Source organism: Lates calcarifer, linkage group LG7_1 (assembly GCF_001640805.2).
Source record: "Lates calcarifer isolate ASB-BC8 linkage group LG7_1, TLL_Latcal_v3, whole genome shotgun sequence".
In the NCBI taxonomy this organism is placed as follows: Eukaryota; Metazoa; Chordata; class Actinopteri; family Centropomidae; genus Lates; species Lates calcarifer.
This window is the reverse complement of record NC_066839.1, coordinates 10,642,465-10,669,504: the sequence shown is the minus strand read 5'-3', so window position 1 is coordinate 10,669,504 and position 27,040 is coordinate 10,642,465. Positions and strand designations below refer to the sequence as shown.

The window sequence follows — 27,040 nt, the reverse complement described above, 5'->3', positions numbered from 1 at the left end:
TCAAAAGGCTTGGGGCAAACCAAAATTTAAAGGGCATTCCTATATAGGCTCCCAAGCAAAACAAAAGCCATTGAAAGTCAAAGGCCAATGGTTATATATAGCAGAGTCCTTAGAGAGCTATGGCTGTCATTGTGTTCAGCATATTCATCTCACTGTTTGCTTAAAAATAGGAGCCTGACCAATTCAATTCAATTCAATTTTATTTATATAGCACCAAATCACAACAGAAGTTATCTCAAGGCACTTTTCATATAGAACAGGTCTAGACCGTACTCTTTATGTTATTATACTTAGAGAGAGACCCAACAATTCCCACGACATTGTCCATATTGTTGAGATACAGGTCACCACAAAGGAATATTTATGTAAGACTTCACTATGTTAGCAACTTTTTGTCACTATATACCATTAAAAAGGAACACTGCAACACAAAGTATACACCTTTCTAGAGGAGTGGGAACATAAGCAATGAAATACTGCAAATTCATAAATTAATGCTTGATAAGTTGTCAAAAACTACATAAATATGAATGATGTCTGCATGCAACTGATAACCAGAAGTCCATTCAGAGAAAGGCAACCAACAGAAAATCATGCATTATCATGGTTGTCAACCAGTTAGTTTTAGATAGTTCTATTATGAAAAACTTTTGCTGAACTTTTGAAAGACACTGGCTATAAGCAGTGAAGAAAACAGATCAGGTTCTATACTGTCACACTTCCAATCTTTCTGTATAGTTTGGTGGGAAGATGGTCGCAGCTATCCAAGCCTTCCCAAGACTCAAGACATAAATGTATAAAGTGGTATAATACATGGAACAAGATTCTATCAAAAGCTGAGGTCAGTGATTTTGAAATAATGTGAGAGTGCACCATGTCTGCTGGCAAGATGGGTAATGATTTTGAAATAACTTCAGAGAGTGCTTTGGGATGTTTATTGGCAGGATGGTTTGCTATTTGATGTATGTTTCAGTGGGTCAAAGATCCAAGAATGTTGATGTCGACAACAACAAAAAATACTTTATATGGACGGTCATTCAACTTTACCTTTTTATCCCAGTCTATATTGCATGATGATACCAATTCTATTATCAACCTATAAAATCTTAAACCACATGATTGTGACTGACCATAAAATAGCAGAGATGATACATATTTCTTGAGAACAAAAGATTTCCAAAAGTCTGTTGCTGCTGTGTATGTGTGTGTGTTTCAGCTCAAGGGGGAAAGACGTCAAAGATGAGTACAGCTCTGCAGACATTTGTCTCCAGAGCAATAAATCTGGGTAAATTGCCTGGCTGGGAGCCAGGTCTCCCACCCTGTGTCAGAGGGCATTGTCCCCCTCCTACATACATGCACACACACACACACACACACACACACACACACACACACACAAACACAAACACAAGCATGCACGCAGACACACACTCCTGCATTCACAAACTGTTCACATCTTCAGTGCCAGACCAAACCAAATTAACACCTCTGTCTTGAAGCAGACTGGAAGTGACTGCAACACATTTGGTCAGCAGATCAATCAGAGCCTGTGGCCTGTAAAATCAAGACTGCTTTGACTGCCAAACAAAAGAGCAGTGTTGCAGAAATGTGTGGTGTTCCAAACAGAACTAGCAAGGAGAACAAGGAAAACAGTCACTCAAAATGTCTTCTTATCTGCAGGAGCTGAAATATATGGGACTCAGACTTAACTTATACTATTAATATGCAAATTATTGATTAAAAATGTCTGAGATAAGATGATCTAAGAGGCCTTAAGGTGAACTCCAATGCATCTGTAATAATCAGAATTTCTATTTTTATGTTAGGTGCCTATATCATCCAGACACATCAAACCTCCTCCTCAGACCTCAGCAACAAAATCATATCCCACTTGCAGAAAGATCTGATCCCCTGGCCTATCAGTAAAACAAAGCACTATGGATGTACACCAAATGCACAGCAGCTGCAGAGAACACTGTAGCACACAAAATACATACACACACACACACACACACACACACACACACACACGGTACAAAGGGTTAATTTTTCAGTACATTACATACCATATTCTCATTCGATTCCTTTTTGCACTGAAATCCGACCGACCGTGTACAACCAAACCCCCCTGAATCCCAGACCACATGTGAAGTGCTGTTGGATTTGAAACGTGGGTCTATGGGGACGCACTCGCAAGTGTTGTTTTGAAGCGTGATTTGCATGAACCGACTAGTTGGCTACACAATAACTCAATCAGCGAATCAGTGTTAACTTTGAGGATGAGGGTGAAAACTCTCGGTTAGTTGTGAGTCTGTGATGTCAGTCTACGATCGTGTCAACCCTCCCCCCCCCAAATAACTTACCAGCATCCCCATAACGTCCGTCCACAGTTGGGAAAAACTGTCGGACGCAGCGGCGCTGTCTGCCTGGGGCTCATCGGAAAGCGCACCGGTCCCCTGATCACCCTCCATGATGTTAGAATAATTTGTGTTCAGTCAGACCGATCTGATGAAAAGTTTGAATCCAAGCCCACAGGCAGGGGCCTGATCACCAGCAGTAAATGAGTTATCGGTGCCAAGGCTGCTCCTAAACAAAGTTGCCCTTGACGCACCGGTGAAATGCTCCAACATCGCTTGGCACGATCCGAAGTTTAGTGCGTAAATTGCGTCCTGACATGTTTACTAAACTCCCACGACAGGTCGTGCGTTGAATTCAAATGATATAAAAGAAAAAAAGAAAAGCGGCCTTGTGGTGTACAGACCGACAACAGGTCATTCGTCTGAAAACTTCTTAGCGGAGTGTTCCCTGCTCCACAGTCCGCACTGCACGGATCCCAACCCGGGCACAAACCAAAACCCCCCCACACACACCGGGGGAAGAGGTCGTCAAAGTGGGCGAAAAGTTTCCGGAAAGTTATTGGAATCCTTCGATGAGTGACAGAAAACTGTCTATAATAGTAGAGCAAGCACACATAAGCTTATTTCCATTAAATATTTCGAGTGAGAGAACGCCCGGAGCACACAACAAATCCTCCAAACACAGCGCCTCCCCCCTCTTTTCACCCGCCGCCTTTCTCCGTCTCTCTCTCTCTCCCTCACACACTCCTCCCAACAAAACATTACAGCAGAAAAAAAAAAAAGGGGGGGGGGGGGGGCACTTGTCCTGTGTCAGAAGCACAATGGCAAGGAATTAACTCATACCACTGATTAATCATTAATATTCCAATAAGGAGTTATTCATAACTTACGTGTGTGTGTAAAATCTATTGTAAGCTGACCTTATTTTTGTTTTAACCCTAGACATGATTCTTAGGGGAATTTTCTAATGTCAGTCACACATATTGATGGCTTTGCTGTGGACAAATCCTACTCAGTGGAAATTTTTATGTTACTATTTTATTCTATGATTGTTTTAAATGGTGGGTTTATAGTTTTGCTGAGACCTGTATATGCTCTGAAAGTCGTTATAGCAGTACATAGACTTCATTTAGGGGACTTTTTTTAACAGTTTAGAAAACTTTTTATCTCATGCTGACACGGCTTTCCACCAATACTCTCTGCAGCCAGCGCTGAATAGGGAATGTGAACAAAGCACATTCTCCACACAATTGTATGGAAAACAAAAAAGCGCATGGGAAAAAAATGTTTTTAAGGGGGTGACACATACTGTGTGCTCTGTGTCTGGCATAAATGTGTACTAAATGCTGGACAGTAATACAAAAAAATGAAGTTTTGAATGTAACTACTTAATCTGAGTTACTTTTGTTTTAGGATTGCCATGCATACATACATGACACAAACAGCAGCTGGTGTACCATGTAACAGCACTGTTCCCCGTGTTGAATATCTCATTTGAATATAAGTAGAATAAAGTGAAACACGTTATGTACAAGCATGAAATTGCACAGCTATCCTGTCTGATCAGCCGTTTGTTATGCTTGGCCAGCAGGCTACTCTATTGTAATGAAGAAGTCCTGAGACTGTCTCTGGCTCTCCCTGTCGTCAGAGGCACATTTTCTCAGTGCAGCAACAGCTGCCAGGTCTTGTGACAGATGCCAGAAGGACCAGAGATGGAGAGAGAGAAAGAGAGCGAGTTAAATTGAACATGTTAAATCACAGCTCCTTCACTCAGTTCTCTTCCCTGTGGTTTCAAGCCTAATCTAAAATGCTGCTTCATCTGCTGTTTACCAGATCAGTCTACAACACCACACGCAATCAGATCATGCATTTAAAATTAACGTAACGGCAGGGAAAAGAACAGACCAGGAAAAATGTTAACTCCACATTCTTATCTGTAACCATGTAGAAGGTGACAAGTTACACAATAATCCCCAAAAGCTAGAGTTTCACCTGTAGTGCAAGCAGATATGTGATAGGAGGACTACTGTGGATTACACGGTACAAAAGGCTCTCACACATTTCACTGACATATTTACGTTTCTATCTCGTTTGATTTATAATCTACATGATTGATATGTGTACAATTCTATTTCATTAGTTTATTTACCCTAACCCTAGCTATTAGTATGTTAACATTTGCTAATTAGGACTAAACACAAAATACAGATAAGGCTCAAGTTTTTCAGGTAATAATAATAATCCAATACTTGTCAAGATATTTCAATAAAAAACACATGTCAATCTTGTGTTGGCACTAGAGGAAAAATCAGGGGATCAGGTTTGTGTAAAATTTAATGGTAGTCAATGGAGATATTTCAATCTGGACCAAAGTGGTGGACCCACACCCCTGGCATGAATAAAAATGGATTTTTGAAATTCATAGTTTGGTAACTAGGCAGCAGAAATTCACACTTTTCGGGATATTCCTCTTTGTTGGCACTGATCACTCTATTATAAACAAGATCATGGTTCAAAGAGTGTGTAGGAACAGAATGACTTTTACAGGCCTTGGATGAGCAGCAACTGCAACAGTATTGTGCTTACAGTCTAAACACACACGCTCGCACAAGAGCAGCCTTGTTGGCCGATGAGTCGACAGCCTGGGGGTCTACGCTACTGACCTCGCATGTGTAACCTCAGGTTGACGAGAGCAGCAAGTTGTAGGACTCCTACTGTGCCTGTGTGTGTGTGTGTGTGTGTGTGTGTGTGTGTGTATCCATACTGCCATGACATCATTGCTCTGACCATCAGCCTGCCTGCTTCTACAGAATGGTGACCATGTTGTGTTTTGTGAGGCACCACCCTGATCCTCCCCCGTTCCTCTAGCTCAAAAGGGGCATTGGGAGTCAAATCACTCTCGCAGTTATACAGAAACACACACATACTTCCATTACTCTATACGCACAGACACTTTTCCTGCCAAAACCCCCCCTTACCCAAATACAAGACAGTGTGACCCCACCTGGAGCGCCTCAAACAGAGGGGTCAAACTGTTAATGAGGAGAGGAGGAAGCCTGTTGACTCAGTGCGTGCTCATCAAACACTGCTCGTGTGTGTGCGTGTGTGATTAGACGCTAGCTTTCCCCTTCTCTCTTCACACTAACCACAAGGTGTCATGCTGCCAGACGAGAGGGAACAAAAGTCGCTTGCTAGTTATTTCACCAGATGATCAGATTTTTGGAAAAGATTCCACAGGAGCATTTGGCCAGAAATTAGGACAAATTGTGGGGCACATGAACACGAAGAGGATATACCTGCAACCAATTCACACTGTCTATACATTTGTCCTGAAAGTAGGCTGTGAGAGCTTAACTTATTTCATGGCTCTCAAAGTATATAGAGGGTCCTTCATGAAAAGGATGATGTCATGATTATAAATTTCTCCCATAGGTTACTTTGAACATAGTCTTGAAAGCCTCAGGACCTGTACTAGGCTCCGATTAATGTCAAGCGTGGTAGTTATTTTGACACTTTCACTGTCTTTCATCTATTTTCTTTCATCTCTTCCAATCTCTATCTATTATTCTATCTATTATTAATAGTTCCATTGGCTTATCGCGCATTCTTCTAATGCTGTGCTGATCTTGCTGGATTCCTCTGGCATGGGGGGAAATTTTTACTGTGTCATCCAGTTTGGGAAGGAGCAGGCAAACCTGTGTGGACGGGCACACCGAAGCTGTAACAGCCTGGGGTCACGATGTGTGTGACTATTTACTTAATATAAATAAGTTTTAAAAATCCTATTTTCTACAACTGGGGCCAAGACAGAAGCCTGGGTGGATAGGTGCCGGATGTCCAACATATAACAATTAAAATATGTCCCTTTAACAACTAAAAATGTTTCCTTTCCTAATTCTAAATATTCTTGTGTAGAAGCTCTGTAAAAGCTAAAATCTACATGGAACTAAATCAGAATAAGGAGTAAAATGGATGGTATAGAACTGCACACTACAGGCAATTCCAAAATTTACATAGCCAGATGGGAAGAGGAAGAATCATTTAGGACAGGCCAGAACAAATTAAGTCTCATCTTCTAGTCCCACCTGCAAAGAGAGGTGTGGGGAAGAACATTATGTGTCTGTGAAGACATTGGAGAGATTATATCTACAAAGAGCAAACTAATCTCCCACCCAGGTCCTTTCATTAACCACTCAAACACTCCCAGAGGTTAAATTCTAGTAAAGACTCAGATAAACTTATGTTGAGCCTGTGGATTTTCCATGAATGCACTTGTCCTGAATTATAGTGTATCACAGTAGATGACTCAGTGGGGTTATCACAAAACAGTGGCAACGTGTCTAAACACACTCATAGGGATGATGATGCAATATGAGAGTAAGGAGAGAATAGCAGGGAGGAGCAGAGAGATGATAAAGGTATGTGGGAGTGAGAGAGTAGAACAGGATCTGTGATTCAGTGGAATCATACAGTCACTTTTTACAAATATAATTAGAATCAAACTGATGAAAGTTATTTAAAGACCTACGATTAACAGGGGAAGAAACTACAGATTGATAAATATAGAAAAATTGACTTGTCTCTCAAGGATGTCCTTTTCCTCGTTAAGAATAACAATCTTGAGGTCAAAGTCCACTAACCTTTCAGTCCTGTAACTATGACTGGTGAGGACTAAAGTGGTTGGGAGAGAAGAAGCATGAGGTGGAGAGGCACCCTGAGTCTGAGGAGAAAATGGAGAGTGAGATAGAAAAAGAATGCAGATGGTGTTGAAGCAAAGCAAAGCAGGACCTCCCCTGATAGTGAGAGTGACCTTTCATAGAGGTCAGTGACCCCAGGCCTCAAAAATACCCTCTGGGGCAGTCACAAACTGTGCTGGCGGGTGGGTGGGGGGTGATTAACAACATAGTGAACAGACATCAAGGGCACCACCAACGCACTTAAGGAATGCTATACACGACCATGCAAGACTGACTCACAGCAATAGATAGCAGTACAATAACTGAGATTTTCAGTATGTATCCTCTATTATTTGACAACTGTTAAAAATGTGGTGACTTTTCTTTTTTTACCCAAAAACTGACACAAAACATTTTGGAAATTAACTCTTCATAAGGTGATTAATATTGTAAAGCCACATTGTATAGTCAGTGGTATTTACAGTTGAGTATGACTATCAAGTGAAGGTCTGTCAGGTGGTCAGATCTCTGTTTGCTCAGGTTACCATATCTTCATTTATCACCTTTCCTTGACACTATGTTTCTATACACCTTCCTCCTTTTTTCAAATTAACATACACAGGTTTACACCTAAAGCTTAATTGGATTGAATGTCCTGAACTCTTATCTCTGAGTTCTCAGCATGCTTTCTCTTAGTGAATAATTGGGATCAAGATTTTCACATCATTAATTCCTCTTAGTCAATGGGTCAGAGGCCTAACAGTCCCCAGGCATTTTCTTTGAACCAATCTGGATGTGAGCATTTGTTGTCCTTATTTATCTGTGTGGGTTTATGTGTAAGAAAATGTATGTGTGTGTGTGTGTGTGTGTGTGTGTGTGTATGTGTGAGATGAGTAGGCGGCCAGGCCAGCCCCACTGTGCTTCACACACCGCTGAGTCTTGTGTGGGAGTTATCACACAAGCCCAATTAGCATGACAACTAATTACTGTTTCCTTGGTCCCCATCCCCCAGCTAAGCAAGTCATTAAATTAAATCAACACGCTAGTCTTTCCACTGAAAACAATGCTTTCAGGGAGTAATAATGAACGCCTGGTGCTTGCTGTTTGTGTGCTCTAGGTATTGCTTTTCATAGGGTGGTCAACCATAACACTAGAGTCTTTTGAAAGCTGGGGAAATGTTAACTTCAAATATCAATACAGGAATTACCACTGGGCTAGAGGGAGGGAGGGAGGGAGAGAGAGAGAGAGAGAGAGAGGGGAAGGGAAATAAAGAGGAAAACAATTGAAAGAGTGTGAGATAAACACAAAAAGTGATATGCATGGGCAACAGGGAGCTCACTGAGAACAACTACATAGAAAAACACCACAGGAAAAGGAAAAGAACATGAAGGTCTGACGGGGGTTTGACGTGAAAGTCATAACCAGCTGTTTGTAGCACAATACACAGTGACTGTCAAGAAATCTCAAACAGCTTGAGCAAAAACAATCTGTATATGGGGGCAATGTCAAGGAAAACATGCCATTTGATTATTCTTGCATCTACAGATTGAAACACAATATTATGTGGTATATTGTATAATATTATACTGTAACACTGGCCTAGTGTGATGCTGTGATGCTTTTAGTTCAGGGCCAAGAACAAAATAACAATATTTCTCAGTGTCACAGAGATACCTTGAGGATAAAGGAAGACCTCAAGGTTTGTAGAAACATGACCTGCTGATAGCACTGTAACACAGACCAAACATTTTCATAGGAAATCTCTCTGGTGTTCACCTCTCACATTCTTAATGTGGAATTTTAAGTGAATTTGACATTTAATTTGAGGAGTTTTGTATATGCTGGCTCACTTATATTTATTGAACGCTGTCTAACCCAATGACATGTATATGTAGACTTTCTATATGCATGCCATCCACAGTTAATTATATCAGGCCTTCCACAGAAACAAGCATTTCCGATTAGCATTTACAAATAGTAATCCGTGCTTTCATTAATGTAGGGGTAACTGTAGGGCCCCTTTCATGAGGTTTGTCTAGAAAAAACACTGATATAAAAACAAAGCATATTTCTGCTAAGCCCTGGATTCCCAGATTCTCCATGCAGTGTACGCCTCCATGGCCATGTGGTAGGTGATTATGTTACACCATTGTGTGTGTGTGTGTGAGTGTGAACTGAGATTCCAGGGTGTTTTAATCAGGCACGACTGAAAGGACAGATGTTGTTTTGGATGTAAGCGAGCTTCCAAAGGTATGAGCAGCATTGTGTGAAAGGCCAGAGTCCTTTAACTGACTCAGTCAGTGTTTGGTGTTTTTGAGCTTGGTGAATGTTTGTGTGAAAGAGAAATGGCTAGAGAGGACAGTAAATTGTGTCTTTGTTAAAATGCTGTCCACAGGTGTGCTTGAAAATAACAAGAGTGGGACATAAAGCGCATGTATGCTTGTTTCTGCGCGTGAGTAAGTCCACAGGTGCAGACAGTGGAGATGTGTTGGTCTCGCTGTGGATGGAGGTCATGAGACTCAGCTGGCAGCTGTGTTGGTGTCAGGGTGGCAGTGCCAGGCTGATGGCTAATGTCCAGTGTGTCATACATTCGACTGTTCAGCTCACTTTGTGTACTGGAGCTCTGCACTACAGCTCTGTACTGTGACAGACCTGTTTTACAATATGGAAAGAGCATGTGAGTAGAAGGCTCATCCTTAGTGAGTGGTTTAAAAACTATTAATATGTACTTTAAATTTCAAAAACAACCAAGAAATGTTGTCGTCTTAGCCTGATTAGATATCTTTTTACAATGAAGCTGTTTTAGATTAGATCTCTGCCAAAAACATTGTTTTGTCATTGGTCTCTTGCTTATCAGCAGCTTTCCCATACTTATATTTTGCTTTCTTTTCTTCTTCTTGCCTAAACTATTGCAAAATGCTGCTTCCTCTCTCTGTGTTTTCCCTCCAAGTTCCCCTGTCTGAGAATGGGACAGTAAAATGGGACATAGTGGTGCCCCCTGCTGATGTCAAATATACCTACAAGCACAGAGCACAGACTCCCTTTGCCTGCACAGGACACAGGACTGTCTATTAAATCTTCTTGAACATCCTGTTATGTCAAGTCAGCCGCTCCGCCATATGTTAGCCTCTGAGCTAGATACAGTAAAAATAGGGTTGGCCTCAATGTTAGTAATGACCATGTGTGCTGTGAACGCACTGCATAATTATCCCCTGCAGTTTCATCCCAAGCTCAGTTTTATAGCGCTCACTTCAGGTTTATAGAGCACAAATACACACTCAAACACAGGCATGCATGCACATTCAAGCTTACACACTCACACATGAGGAGATGGGGTAGCTTTTACTGTACAGTTCCAGTGCTAACAAGACAGTAGCCAGTGGGGCTTGATAAATATTTTATAGGCCTGTCTCTGCTTTGTTTCTCTTCTCTCTAAACACTCTCACCTGTTGTCTCAGCTAATGACAAGCATGGAGAGAGACACCTCAAAAAGAAGGATAACAAATGTTGGTCCAACAGGTATTTAACTCACAAAAGCAGATTTTGGCACTGATATTGACTATTGTGCAAGAGCTGGGTGTTTGGAATCTGGACAATTTTAATTAAAAGCTAGGAATGTATTTTTTAAGGAGCCACCTTAATTTGTGGAAACTAGAGAACAAACAACATTTTGTTCCTACAGTAGCAGAGAAAGACAGAGAGTCTCTTGTGGAGTGTGGTGTGAGAGGGAATCCAGTTCTGGAGATGCCACATTATCCCTGGCACACATACACAAACAGACACAGATATACAGCACATACTCAGCAGCCATGCACTCACTGACAGAATTATGAGCTGTAGGTACATGTAAACTCCAAATCAAATCTAAAAATACCTCAAACCCACATTTCTAATCTTTTCATACGAAAAAAAAATCCCATAGTGAGCCGTGTATCATGAGCATTTACAGCTTCACTTTCCCAGTAGATTTATATCAGATTGCTCGCAGCAACGGCTGCAGACATGCCTGACATTTGGTTATGTATTAGATGTTATAATAACTTATTCCTTGGCCAGCCCCAGGCCACTCTGTGGTGTGGCCTTCTATAATTACTGTCAGTATTCACACAGCCATCATATATCTCACACACAACCCGCAGCACATGATCTGTCACACATACTTGGCCATTTGCACATTAGATGCAAATAAGTGGCCATGTTAAAATACATGCTGACATGCAAAAAGTCTTCTTCTTCTGACTCACAACAGTGGATGAACATCAAAACCTCAGTGCAGAGAGATTTTCAACACTAACATATTATTCAACTGAATCCCAGTGCTCTGTGAGTTACACCACTCTGTTGTTAGAGATATTGGAGAGTATTGGGCCAGCACCAGGGTTAAATAGTTTCCCCATACTATAATTCAATTTGAAGAGCCAAAGAAGGAAAACTGACCTGACTTTCTGCCTGTTTCACAAACATAACCACTGTGAATGAAGACACTCAGAGTACAAACCTCCAGCAATAACTTCAGTTGCTCACTGCCTAAGAAAATGCTCTTATGACATCAATTTTCAGTCAAACTGAATAATTCAAACTGAAAACACTTCCTTAACACTTGGAATACAATCTCAGTTTATTTCATTGTTAGCTCAACAAATTCTTTGGCAAAGGGCCTATCTGTCCTCTGAACCTAGTAATCCAGATATCCTGCTGACACAGACATAGACTACAAATCTAAACAACTGACAAATCCCATTTACATTTTGTTCAGTGACCACAAGCTAAAAAGCCTGAGTTCACTGGGGTCAGCTCAAGTGTAAGCAGATGCTTATAAGGACTTTTAATGAGTTGTAAAAGTGCAGTGTTGATGCCCCTTTGTTCCTCAGGTACCACAGAGTACATTGTTGACTTGCTATGTACAACTGGCTCCATACTCCGGATTTAACTGTGGTCTGACAGCATGTACTGTACAGTATGTGGCTTTGGCAGAGCACATTATATAAGACCTCCCTACTGACATCATTAGCTGGTTTGGTCCAAAGTTTAACCTTGACCACAGCACATTCAGCTCCTTGCACATTTCCTTTCCAGTAATTTAGCATTTCTACTTATGCTTCTTCTCTCCCCTGTCCATCTGTATTGCACTCTGACATCACTCAGTGGCAGAGGTACTTTTCTACCAGTTTAATGCATATATTGAAAAATATTTGAGCAACACAATTTATGGTAGTTCTTAGTAAACAGCACTGATAATTGGCAGACAAGACAACCAGCTAGCCACTCAACCAGTGTTTCATTCCTCCAAATAAACTCTGGCCACTCTGTGTGTGTATGTGAGTGTGTGCAATGTAGCACAGTCTCAATCTGTCTCTGTCTGTCTGTCTGTCTGTCTGGCTGTCTACACGATACTCAACCACACAACACACAAACATAGTGCAAGCTCAGCTCAACCACTGTAGCCCTCCACTTTCACAGGAATTTCCCCCCATTTTAGCCCAGAGGATCCTGCTTACACGGGCAAAATATGAACCCAGTGGCAGCGTCCAGCCACAAAAACACAAAGCAAAACAAAACTTGTATATTTTCCTAATTACTTAAACAGGTTCACATGGCGACGTACAAGGCTCTGGTCAAACTTGTGGATTGTGCTCTCAAACATATAAAAATGATGCTCATATGAAGAGAGGGGAGAGGAGACATTTCCATGAATGAAATCTGCCTCTTCTTAGTCCCTGAGGGTCCATTAAAGTGTTTGGGTCTTTAAATTAAAAACAATACAGAGAAATACTTATTATATTCTTACTTATTATATTCACCCTGCAAACAATGTAGATTAATGTGCCTTGGCTCCTGGTGTATTCACTAGATTAAATACATTTTCCTCAAAATTAAGTTAAAACCAAGGCTGGGTATAAATTAAGCTTTTTGATACTATTGCTGAAACATTACCCACATTTCGGTACAGGCACTAGAACAATACTTAACAAAACATACTTTTTCATTTGATAAAAAGATGAAAAAACATGTCAGATGAGGTCAAGAAGTTTGTTTTGCTTACATAACACAGGCTAAAATTGGCAAAACTTTGTTATAAAATTGGGAACTATGGTAAGTAAACAACATTACAAATAAGACTGGGCATTTGATTCCAACCCTCAGTCACTGACAACTTGACACATTTCGGCTATCAAAAAATCATTTGGTAATCAATCCTAGTTATAACCCCCACCTTTCCATGAATCATTACAATTAATATTTTGAATACATGGAAGTCATTTTTGCTATCTGAAACATTTAAGCCATCACAGGGATGACTCTTGCTGTGTTTCTGTGTTGTAATTGGCTGACTCAGAACCTGTGAGGTGGTAAAAGGGCTTAGAGGTTACCATGGCAATACCCCGATGCTTGGCATGAACAGTGGCGACGGTTGCTCCAGCCTGATGAGACCTCATTACGAGCTGGTGGGGAGCCCTGTCTGAAATCTCTGGTCCAGACGGTCACTCACAACCAATTAACACACCTTTCTGACTCACTATCTCTTAACTCAGTCCCTGTGTCACTCTCTGTTAGCCGTGTCCCTGCAGATTTTGTCAGTGTGTAACCAGTGCCAACATACAAACACACAACAACAACAACAACAAACAACCCTGCATTCATACTGATAGATGGAACAAATGGAGCAGTTGGCTGTCATTAACTTTGTGTGTTTAATGACTGTCCTTCCAGTCTAGGTTAGAGGCCAGCCAATGCACCAGTAATGAGCCTGCTCCACTGCCCCTTCACCCTTCTGGAAGAGTAGAGCTTCTCTGGAGCCAAGACAACTCAGTGGGACCAGAAGTGTTATCAAGGTTAACGGGCCCACTGAGATTAAATGCAGGTTGATTAAAATTGAGTTTGGGATACAAATGTCTCTGCCTGAGGACAGGACACTGTCCTAAATATGGATTTGTTGAAACAAATAGACTATATGAGTGTGTGCCTGTTTGGGTAAAATGTCACAACTTCAGTTGTACTAAATGCATTACATATTTTGAAAAGAATGGGCATGCTAAGAAGTGGTAGCTTTTATAGGGCTGCTATTGATGGTTAGTTCTATTATCAATTCATTTTTGATGAATTGATTCATCATTTTGTATCATATGTAGGATAAATCTATGTTTCAAAGCCCAAGTTGATGCCTTCATGTTTCTTTATTTTGCCCTAAACCCAAAGATAGACAATTACAGTGATGTAAAAGCAAAGCAAATCCTCACATTTGAGAGGCTGGAGCATGCAAATCTTTGTTTATATGCCTGGAAATTCTTTGAATGTAAATTATCAACTAGCACTGGCTGTTGTACACTAGTGGCTAGTGTTTGAGAACAACTACTGATCTGACAGGCTGCAAAACATGGTGAAATGCAGACAGAGAAAATGATTGGGCAGGGCAGGGATAGTCAGAGGGATGAAGACATGCTAGGGGTCCCTGAAGGACACACAAACACACACTCAAAGGAGGCCTGTGTTGGTACAGGAAATTTTGTGCTGCAGGGCTTGGTGCTGAGCCCATGCTGGCTGAAAAGATATCCATATTCTGTGGTGCAGAGCTGGCATATAGCCCAGAATCAATGTAATATTTACCTACCTTCTCTCTGATTATTGCTCTTATTCTGCTGCATTATCTATCCATCTACAACATCAGCATGGCATGAATACATGTATGAATCTACTACAGCTGTCATTCAACAGCACCAATGCCCAAAAACCTTCATCATGCATGAAAAACACACTATTCTCATTCTGAACTAAGATGGCAATGGACAGGGATGCTGCAGTCACATGGTCACTGTCACACACACAGAAACACCCCAGTTTCAATTACTTTTTCTCTGCTCCTTTCTCTATACACACATTTTTTAAAAATCCTTTCTATGTTAAAGTCTGGAATATATTGAGGGACAGCTGCAAGATGATCTGGTCATGATGATCTCAGAGCAGAAAAAATATGAGCACATATGGCTTGTAAGCACAGACCTTAGAGTTGAGCATAACTATTTAAAACTCTCTATATCATATCTGAAGGAGGATTAAAAACCAAACTTTGAGCTGGGCAGTGGTATTTTCAAAGGTGTGTGTGTGCGTGTGTGTGTGTATTTTAGACGAATGTCTCTTACCTCTCTGGCTCTGTTCCCAGAGTCTGGGTGGGGAATATGGAGCTGAGCAAATGTAGGATGAAGATTGGTGTAACCATGACAACTGGAACACCAACATCTCACATATAGGCCTATTCAATACATTTGAATCTATATAGCCTTTTCATTTACAATAAGCATATTTTAGTCAATATAGTGCTTCAATTGATTATGAAACACATTTTTACTGCTATAAAAACACACCCACAGCTGGAGATATAAAGTAGACAGCCAAGTATGAAATATGATTTAAGCATGTATCCATAACCAGGCTGCTCTTTCAAACCTCTGATCCTCAGACAACTGCCCTGCAGCTACACACACACATACACAAACACTTGTCGTGTTTTACTTTGACACTACTCCTCACATGAATATCAATATCGGGTGAAAAAGGCTTTACTCACCATATACAGAGGCTCGACAAGATCTACAGGGATAAAGTAGGGGAGAGCAGAGGCACAACAGTGCATGTTCACTGAGTGACTGAGTCACACTGGAATATTACTGTAGCTAGAATGAAGTCGGCCCAGCACAGACACCGTCCGGTTTTTAGGCTTTAGCTCAGTCATAACCTCAACCAGACTTGCAGTCTGTTTATGAGCACAAATGACTGGCATCAGACAGCAGGACATGTGGTGGAAACATGTTTACAGCTGCGGCCTGGGTTTGGGTATGATGTAATGGCAAAATGAAAAGTAGATAAACCATGGTCATTGTCACTGAATGAAAAGTAGGGAATGAATTGGAATTTGTAAATTTTGTTGAATTTTAACATAATGAGACTATAAAGAAATGGAAGCAGGAAGAAGAATACTGATTGAAGAAAGAGTAGAGAAGACAGAGGGAGGTTACAAGAGAATATCTGATGGATCCAGGGGGCAGGACAGGGCAGGACAGGACAAGGGATTTACAACTCACATCTGGAGCAATAGCTCCCCCTGGGGTAAAGCAGTGTTAATACATGAGACCTCATTAGATTTGACTCACTTTTGCCACCAAGAATCAAGATGATACACATATGCATTTTTTTGGTATGGGCTCTGCCCACGTGCACAGAAAAACACCCCAGTTTACCAAAAAATAAAGGTACAAAGAATGAGAATTTTACTAAGATACATTAGATTTTTAAGAACTATATAAATATGAAATGTAATTTAATGTAAAATAAAGACTATAGGCCTTCCATTAAGAAAGCTGCACATGAATCTCTTCCCCCGTCCTCTTCTCCCACACTCAGAGCACACTCCTGTTTTCACTTCAGCACTTTTATGTGTTTACCAGCCTTTACTTTTACAGCAGCCATTAAACACCCACCTTTGAGTGAGAAGTTAATGCAGGGCGAATTCAGAGGAAAAAAAAAGAATTCACCCTGTGATTCATTACTGGCTCTTGATCCCTTAACACCTCGTAAGAGCTCACAATTTATTCACACACCAACAGGTTCATGCACACTAGAGCACACATGTGCTTGCAAATGCACACATGCACTCGCCTGTGCCCAGAGCACACAGTACACACATTCCTGATATGTGTCCATGGATATGGTTGGTGCCTCCATGATTATTTTTCCATCCATGGCTGGTAGCACAGCTGTCCGAGGAAGAGGCAACCATTCATTTATGGATCGACTGTTGCTTGAATCAGAGGCAAGAACTGGACGTCATCCTGCCAACCTGGACAGAGGCCACCAATCTGGGGCAAAATGGATGAGTTGTATACTCTCATGCCAGATAAGGTCACCACAGCACTGTGAGTAGTGTGTAAAAAGCTAAATCTAATGGGTTTAAATATCAGCAAAAACACACTGATGCCAACAACAGACCATGACATGAACATAGATGGCTATGTTGCCCACTGAAAAAAGCCACAGGACACATGTGCCAGAAGCCAAAACCCTCAAACCAAGGCTGATGAGCATAACCACTGGCTTTACTTACAGGAAATACTATAACTACACCCTATTTAAATTATAGCATAAAAAACTGACCTTTTCAAGTTGTTTCATAACAGAAGGGCTGGACTTGCGGGTACACTCACTGAATGCACGTAAACACTATTTACACTGGATGTTTGTCACCAAAGTACTTTCTATATCAGAAAGTCATGACAAACGTGTGTAATAAAGCAATTGCAAAGGCAGTTTTTAAAGGTATATTAACAACTGGTTTTGTCTTCTTCTTCTGACCAGGCTGTGTAGCCTCTTGGATGAGAGGTGAAACGTCTTCCCAGACTACAACTAAGTCCAGTTGCGTTTCGATTTAAATTTCCTTAAGATACCTATGACCTGGATGAATGAGAATATCCACAGGCTTGTTGCATGTTTGAATCTTAGCTATTACCAAGAAAAGTCACAAGATGTATCATGACAACAGAATGACCATTATTAACTTTTAGTCTACTCTGTTTATTCTACGCAAATTTACATCTTAGCACACATTTAAATTATAGCTTCTCTAGTCTGTAATGTAAATGTATGGTACATCATCCCTTGTGCAAGAAGAATGAGAGACAGACAAAACATGGCTCAACAGCACCCCTAGTGATCAAAAGTTCTATAGTGTGCCTTTAATTAGAATCATCCTTTCAATATTCCCTTCTTTCGTTATATCAGACAATGTGTGGTGTGTGGGACTATGTGTGCATGTCTGAGGTCTTTGTCATGCTGTGTGCTGGGGTGATTTCTGAAGCCTGTGAAGGATCACAAGGTGTGGTTTCATGGGGGTCGGGGCAGCTTTAGTTGTTAGCACAGTACTGAGTGTGAGAAAGTCCTGACGGTGCGCTGGCTGCAGCTGATATGAGTCCACTGGGAGTTCCCCTCTGCTGAGGTCATCCCCTCACAGTCCCAACACTCGTACATCACTTCTGACATCACTGGTGATTCTCGCCAAGCCGTTGCCATAGGCAACACAAACAGGAAAAAGCATGTTGTGTGTGCACGCCTGATGTTAACTTTATTGGTGTTTTATTGAGTATAGCATGACGTGCTATATGTCATCATTCACAAAGGTAATTGTCCATAAATGTACTGTTATTATGTTGAAATATTAGCTCTCTACTACAAAGCTGTGTTCTGTTTCTTCAGTACAGATGAATTCCATTAAATAATTGTGCAATTCTCAAAAAAAAAAGAGTAAAAAAGCTAAGCTAACAGTAAAGCATGAGATTAACCTACAAAGTGTTAATCACTGTGTTTGATGTGTGCCTGTGTGTTGGTACGTGTACGCGTGTGTGTGCCTACAGCTTTTCCTGTGCCCCTGCTGTGCAAGTCAATGCTTGGTATCCTGGGAAGTGGGGCGGCAGTGCCAGCAGTAATCAGAGCTCTTTGTATTCACACACACAGTCAGTGTATAATCAGGAAAATGTTCTTTTTTCACCAATAATAGCTGTAATCCTCTCATCTCAATATGATGTGTAACCTGTGACATGCTCAAAACTCGGATTTTGCTGGATATTTATACCTGGCCTTTGACTTGTTTCAAAATAGATTTAATGAGCTTTTAAGTCCAGCTTTTATAGTGACAGCGGAACCACTGAGAATTACACTGTCGGAGCTGGGGGTGGGGGGTGTAACATGCAGAGGGGTAGTGAGAATCTTCAGGGGCATTTAAGAACTATGTACAAAGGATCAGGCATGCATGACGCTGCACTTGTCTGTGTATTTATGTCTACCACATACCTATTTACAGGCACATGAACATGAACATGAAAATAATTAATTTAAACACACACACACACACACACTTTTTAGAAATACAAGAAGATGAAAATAGAAGAATAAAGACAGACTCATGACTGCTGCATACAGGATGAGAGTGATTTAACATTGAAAAAATCTAACATGAAAATCCTCTACTTCACAGACTGTGCAGAATGAACTACTGTGGTAGTGTTGCAAACCCATCAAAAGCAATCAGGCTGTAGACTGAACAGTTTTTGAGCAAACTGCAGATCATTTGCAATGACAAGAATGACAAGGATATTTTGGGTGCCACTGGCACACCCACGCAATCCACACACAGCACCACAAAAATGAATGCCATTCTTTGAGAAAACCTAGCTCAAGAAGAGATTTTTCTCAAATAATTTGCCTGCCTTCAGCAGCACATATAAGCTTACTCGCATGGTTCATTTTGCATAAACGTGCCCCACTTGACTTGATTTTAAGACAAACATTGTGATTAAAATTGCATGATGTCTAGTTAGGGAGCAGATTACTTGAATATTTGCCTCCAACCAACAACTATGAGTGAAGCTAGATGTTTGTTAGACTATCATGACATATGAAATGTCTTTGATTGTAAATCAGAAATGTTACTGTCATATGTAAAATAAATAAATAAATAAAAGCTAGTACCACATAATATCTAAATATGCCTCTGCAATCTTTAATAAGGCATGCCTCTGTATGAAAGAATGAATGAATGAAAGACAATAAGTCAAAAAGCCTATGAAACTGTTCACGGTAGGATCTTATGCAAGAATATTGATTATACTGCAGACATGAAGCATTATAATAACAATGCCCAAAGTCCTTAAAATGTGCAAAAAGTGAGTTAATGTTTACAGTTTTGACACATGATGAAGCACATACCTACATTTCTTTGTGTGTAGGCCCACGGTATATGTCTCATCAGCACTGACCAGACCCCCCTCTTGGTTGCTGTAATCTGTCTTGCAGTGTGTGAACTGACTTTCGACAGTGCGCATGTGTGCCAAGATAAGAGCAGAAACATAAAAAACACAGGCTGGCGATCAAAAACAAGAGACAGATAAGCTCAGGGTGCTGCTCTGAAGACTCATCCATCCTAAAATAAATGAGGCTGAATGAATCAGAGAAGTGAGAAAGAAGAGAGGGGGATCAGAAAAACCCATCTGTTCCTTGCATATGTATTCAATCCAGCTCACAAAGCTGAGAGAGTCTGTTCTCATAATACATAAAGACATTATAAAATAAATAACCTAGATGGCTGCAGTGTAGCATATTTTGACCTATCTGTATGGCTGAATGTCGGGGAAATTCATTCTTCTTTTTTCGATTTACTGATTTTCATTTTGCTTTGGGTTAGTGTGTATGTTACAATATATGATTTACATGAACTGAATAACTTGCTTATTGTAAGGGTCTAAATGACCTTTAGGTTCGTAAACCATGCTTTGTTTTCCTCCCAAAATGTATTTGTATTCATTCATACATCCATTTGGTCCCACTGTGGTGCTTTCTTTGTCATTAATCGTGGTCTTAGTCTTGCTCCATCTCTGTCAGATTCTCTATTTTCTATTGTTGGACACAGTGTATTGACATCACTGCTGAGTGAATGCTATTACTGTGACCAAAACAAACCCCAGCTTTGTAACCCACTTGAACACGTCACTCTTCTTCATTCTAATTTGTTTGCTAGCACACATACTATACAGTGCCGCTTCTTGTGCCAAATGACAGCACCTCATTGGCCGTGGTGACATAAAGTGCTGATATAATGTAAGACATACTAACATGGCTGACATCAGACCAGTGAAAAGACTACCACAAAATAAGGATGATCCCTGTCACAAAGAATTGTAAAACAAGGTCAAATCTCAACGCATCACTATTATGTTTCTCCATTAAATATTTTACATTTAAAGATACTTACTATGAAAAGCTAGAACTGATTATGTACAGGACTTTTACAGAAGTAATTAACACTGATGCCAAGTTACAAAGAGAGGCTGTTCAGACTGTATTCAGCAGTGACCTCAGTCACACTCATGCCACCTGCATTGTAACATCATCGCTGCTCGCCTATAAACCACACAAAAGATGCAGGCTTAGCTTGTAACAGCCAGAAATAAACTGGAAAGTATAGACAGACACAGACCAGCTGCATTGACAGAGGGAGATGACTGAATTACACATGACCATATGGCAGAAACTGCACAGTCAAACAATTCCTGGGAGGCCGTGGAGGAAATGAGGGTGGGTGTTTTATCACTGTCCCAATCGCTGCCACCTTCAAACTCTGCAGATCATGTGTGCTGCATAAGAACCACAGAAGCAGATGTGGAGGCGACTTTCACCCTTTTATATAAGTGTACATCCATGCTGCCTTGCCCATTGCTGAACACTAATCATGTCGACACACACCTGTTGGTATGGCACTTGGCCCTGCCCTGGTGTGGATAAACAGGCACAGGAGTGGTTGCCCAGCTCTGGCAGAGCATTGCAACAGCAGCTGGCATGTATGGTTTCATCTGGCAGAGAAAATGAAAAAGCTAAGAAAAGTAAATCCAATCCAGGCCAAGTGATTCTCTTTAAAGTAGAGCTTTTCATTACTGTTTCAACATCAGGGGGTCTCATCAGAGTCCAGCCACGAACAGACACACACTGATGAGCTGAGATGTAGGAGAGCAAAGAGACTGACAGAGAACAGGACTTGCTTTGACAGCATAAGCCTTCAAGCAAAAATTCCCATTGAAAATTTGACACACACACAAAGACCAAAGCCTTCCAAAGAACCACCAGCAATTAAGTGAGTTCAATGGGCTTGATAGTGGCTTAACTGTCACTGGCATCTATCTGTATATGTGTATTTGTGACTTTAAATGTATCATTGCATGTGTATATGAGTGAGTGCTTCCCGTCTGTGTGTACAGAATTTGTGTTTCCTCATACATTGGACACTCACAATGACATTGTGAGCTGTGCTCTTCCTGCATTTGGTGGTGGTGGGGGGGCTGAGTCCACCAAGGGAACTTTGGCCTGAACAAACTCCCCTTCCTCCCATTTCTATCCCTCTCTCCTCTCTCTACCCCACATCCATGCCCCCCCCCCCCCCCCTTCATCCGCTCCCTTGTTCCTTGTCAGCTGGTGTGGGGGGGATCCAGATGTGAAGGGGGACTTGGACAGGAAAAGGAGAGAAGAGAGAGAGAGAGAGAGAGAGAGAGAGAGAGAGAGAGAGAGAGAGAGGGAGAGGGAGATAGAAATCCCCACATCCACATCCCCTTGCTGACAGACTTCATTGTCCAAGACCTTTTGGACAAGCCTTTATACACATACACACAAACAATTATGCGCACCAAACAATGGAGTCCCTCTAGACAACTAGGTCCAATTGTTTTGTGTGTGTGTGTGTCCCTATGTGTGTGTGCGTGCATCTGGCGACAAAACAAATCAATGAACAACATCTTGCAGGAGATTTGGTGTTGATATTTAGTTGGCTTATTTACTAGGGGTCTTGGCCAGGCGTGAGGCTATTGTTCTCGTTCAGCGAGCAGAGATGAGGAAATCAATGAGGACATAAGAGAGTGATGACAAACAGTGAGGCAGTAGTGTGCCAGCTTCTCTCTTTGTTCTTCTTCTTTCTGCTTTTCTCTCCCTCTGTCTCAGTCAAACATTTACGTTGTCATGCAGGGAAACTGGAGTAAATTATTACATTTCACTGACGCACACATGCGCACTGAGACAGGAGGGGACAGACGTATAATCACAGATAGATACTCCAGAGCATTGAACACAATCTCAACACATGTACACTACACACACCCACACAGCATGGAGCCATGTGTATTAAGTTAATAGAGTGAGTCAGCAAAAAGGGAGCTAGTCAGTCAGAAACAGTAGAGGAGCTAGAAAGGCTCTCACTATTGGAGCATTCCTCTCGCCAACTCACTCTGTACAAAAGTTTCTCAACATTCTTTTCACAGCGTGCCAGCTTCACTGTCTTGTTGAAAAATCTCCCACTGCACATATCACCTCAGCTTATATCAAACTAAGAAGCATCAGGCAAAATCTCTGTCACAGCAAACAAATGAATGAGACAATTCTTCTCCCCTGACAAAAGCCCAAAATTAAAATGTTAGTACTCACCGCGAGGCAGCCAAAGGCTTTTCCAGTCAATCTTTCTGCAGAGCTAAGACAGACTAGGTCTTTGAGAATGGGTGCAACAAGTAGTGTACAGTGGAGAACAATGCATGTCTGCCGGAGCGCAGCAAAAGCGTAAGCAGAGCGGAGACACAGAGAGGTCCAGTCATCAGGCTGCTGCTCACATGGGACGGGGAGAGGAGGGGAAGGGAGGGAGGGTTAGCTATAGGATAGACTACAGTAACTTAGATTTTGGCAGGGGGAGGGATCTCTCCACTCTTTTTTCGCCCCCTTCTCTCCAAAAATGTTTCAGCAAGTATCGCCTTTCTTGTCTGTTTCAAAACCAAGCTGGTCTGGCCTTCCTCTCTTGGTCCACTCCCCTTTCCTGGGCTATCTCGCCTCTTGTCTCTTTTGTTTCTGCTGTCTTTCCCACAAGAGCTAACACACACATGTTGCGTCTCTTTGTCGTCTCCGTTATTCAGTTGTGAATAGGCTGGCACTCTCCTTTAAAGGTGTCTTCCTGGAAAAGTCAAGAATGTCGAGCTCCACCTAGACACACCTACGTTGTGCAGACATACACAAACACACACACTACAGGCATGTTTGCTCCTACGTGCACATATACAAAGTGACCCAGCTGGCTGCAAGAGGCAGGACAGTCTCCTATTGACTCAATTGTCTGTAATGGTCATACATTCAATCATAAGAACAGAGCAGAAAATTACAGGGCTGCTCAGGTTTTGGATCCCTCTCTTTCTCTCCCTCTCTGATGTCACGAGTTTTTTCTGCCTTTTCACTCAAAGGCCCTAATTCACAAGTGGCCCAGTTACCACACTGTACTGGGGGAAAAGGAAGAAAAGCAAAAAGAGAGGCAGAGAAAAGAGTAACCTGATATAGCTAAAAGCAACAATTATTTGAATGAGTCACTCAGCAGTGAGGTTTGGGTTTTTTTTTTTTTTTTTCAATGTTAATTTGGGAGAGGGAGAGAGCGACCAGAGAAGAAGAAGGGGGAAAAATCATCCCATTTTGGAACACTGCACCTCCCGAGGACTCCCTGAGGTCGTGGGAGAGAAGGAAGGAGAAATGAGGGGAAAAAAAGGAAAAAAAAAAGTAAGAGAGGGGAATGGAGGGGCAGGGGAGGACAGACATGGGCTTGGATAGGTACCAGAGCAACTTCTTCTCCTCATCCCAAATCTAACCTCCAGGACACGGCTCACCAAGTCAGTCTTGCTGACAGAACCAAATAACATAGGGTACACCACTCTTCCAGACACGGGGGTGACTATGAGCTGACACTGACAACACTGGTAAATAGGAAACAGATCGTAGACATACAGTCACACAAACTAAAGCAGTGGAAACTCAAAGTACTATGGAGCCATGACCAGAGCTGATGAGCACCACCCAAAAAAGAAGAAGAAGAAAAAAAAAAGTAACTACATGTCAAGGCTACCAAGATACCATGGAGAGACCACAGGAACTCCAACTGGTCAGCTTGTGTTTTCCACTGTGTTTCTATTGCTGATGGAGACTGTTGACAGTAACGACAGCATGAAGCAAGTTGAAGAAATACTCTGTAATGTTCTCCTTTTCAGTACATTTTGTGATGTACCAAAGCCATTTCCAGGGCGAAGCTTCTCCTTGCTGCAATTGTGGCTTATAAAGTGTTGGAAATTAGACGAACCTGATTACTTCCTTTTATTAACTAGACAAATACTCATATTTTGTAAACCATCAAAGCTCTTTCCAGTGCAAACCTTCATTCTTTTGTTCCACAAAATGAGTATAAAAAGGCAAATGTTATTACTTTGGGTGCAGCAGTGTTATGGGGAATGATATTCACTTGAAAAATAATTGCACACAAGACTGGAGAACCTAATTAAAGGCAATATATTTTGATTAAGCCAATAGGTGGTATCACTTTAAGTCACTTATTAAATGAACAAAGCTCAGATGAAAGATACTGTTTGAGCTAGTTTTTAAATCTGCTTACTTCCACTGTAGTGAGATGTTTCTCATTGGAGATAAATAGCATGAATACAGTGATATCAGTCCAGTGACACTCTGGCCAACCTGTATATCTCTTGTATAAACTAATATTACAGCTGACCTGCATCCTGTTTAGACCTGTTGTCACAACATTTAGAGAAGGAAACATAGAGCAAAAGGTTCATGTAAACACACAGCAAAGGAATTACAAAAAATGACCGAAAGACACTTTCAAGGATGTGCAGTGAGGCCAAAATATATAAACATGCAGAACACAGGCGTGTATATACACACAGATGAAGGAATACAGAGAAAACGTGGTCAAGATTCTTTGTTCAAGTGGTTGGACAGCACATTTCCTGTGTGTGAAGTCAAATATTTTTAACGTTTCTGGGTCACTGGTGAGGCAATTTCGGATACTTTCTATTAAACCATCTGCTTGGATCAGTCAGTTTTAATCACAGCATTGCTATGTTTGACTCTTTTGGAATTACACAAGCCTATGTGTCAGTTAATGAAGCCCTCCAACTTTTCCATGTGAATGTGTATAAACAAGAAGCAATGGATTTTTCTTTCAATTCCGAAGAACTAAAGGGCTGAGTACAGGATTATCAAAATAGGTCTCTACATGTAAACACGCACACACGCACACACACACACATACATACACATACACATACACAGGGAGACACATAAAATGTTTATTACAGCCATCTCAGTAAGGAGGCAACTTGCTGGCAGGTACAGAAACATCAAAGTGTCCTTTACGTTCAACTGCTGCTGGAGGCTGAGATGCTTTACTATGGCTGAGCTGGCTTTGTCTGCATGGGTGTGCAAGCAAACCTAGTTAATAGTCAACATAGTAAACTTGCAAGCTAGCATGTCTATTTTATATATTATATATATTATAGCATATATTTACCCTTCACTGCAGTATTAATACAGGAAGTAATTCAAAGCATTCAGAAGTATTTTTAACAATTGCCATTTGTGAGAAGCCCCTCTTGAAAGTGCTCGTGATAAAAAAACACTGATGAATATTTCAGTCGTTTAGTACTATTATATCATTTCTGTAAATGTAGTGTTTTACGCTGCAAGCTATGTTGCTAGTAAAGCTTCTGTTTTTTGGTGTGCATCTGGCTCTGTCTCTCTCTCTGTCTCTTTCTTACACACACACACAGGGCCACACCAAAAAAAAAGAAAAAAAGACACTAATCAAACCCTCAGAATCAATTAGCGGAGTGTAAAAAGGCCATTCAGTTACTTTTAGCAGCAAGCGCCGTCCTTGTTCCTCCTGAGGCAAACAATCAACCAGCAGACACAAATTAACACTGAACAAGAGTACTTGTCTTAAGTCTGATCACCCACTAGTAATAGATGGTAGCACCAGGGAGTGAGTGTGCCTGTGTGTGTTTGTGTACTTGAGAGCCCTGGTACATCTACCCAGTAAATCTGTGATATGTTAAAAAATATATCATGATAGAAATGTCAGAAATGGGTTAACTGTGTTACAGTATAGCTGAAGACTATAGGGAATAGTATTAACATGCATTATATTATTGTATATTCCTATTAAATGAAGCACACAACAAAAATTCCTTAATATTCCCTCGCACCCTCTCTTAGTGCAGGGTGACAGCCCAACGAGCTTAGCTAGTGACCACAGACGGCTTTAGAATACTGATCAATGTGACTGGCGCTAACTAGACATACTGTATATACACACAGCCATGCTCATACACGCATCTACACAGGGACACGTCTCCCTTCACCTATCTGCTAGCCAAGACTGGGTAATGAGTCTAGACAGAGAAAGAGAGAGAGAGAGAGAGAGAGAGAGAGAGAGAGAGAGAGAGAGAGACAGACAGACAGAGGGCAGGGGGAGCTTCAGAGCTTTTTAGAGACAAAACGGGAGAGAATTTCACAAATTTTCAGTCTAAATGCCTATGCACACGCACGTGCACACCTGCCAGAGTTTTTAACTGCATCAAAGGATTTTCTGACAGCCCAACCGTGCCT

At 41.2% G+C, this 27,040-nt stretch overlaps 1 protein-coding gene across 8 annotated transcripts in view; it reads right to left on the bottom strand.

The window, feature by feature from the left end:
• Positions 1 to 27,040, bottom strand: part of sash1a (SAM and SH3 domain containing 1a) — a 159,793-nt gene that overhangs the window by 49,594 nt on the left and 83,159 nt on the right. Inside the window, exon 1 of one of the 8 annotated variants that reach the window (XM_018672639.2) lies at positions 23,039 to 23,312. The exons of 3 other annotated variants lie outside the window; for them this stretch is intronic. Coding sequence is in view for 4 of the 5 variants with exons in the window: in XM_018672635.2 (XP_018528151.1) it covers positions 2,067 to 2,222 (156 nt within the window). In the remaining variant the exon portion in view is untranslated. Of the gene's footprint in view, positions 1 to 2,066; positions 2,318 to 2,363; positions 3,095 to 15,596; positions 15,678 to 23,038; positions 23,313 to 27,040 lie in introns of those variants that run through there. 4 more of the 8 variants (XM_018672637.2, XM_018672636.2, XM_018672642.2 and 1 more) reach the window with 4 other exon arrangements.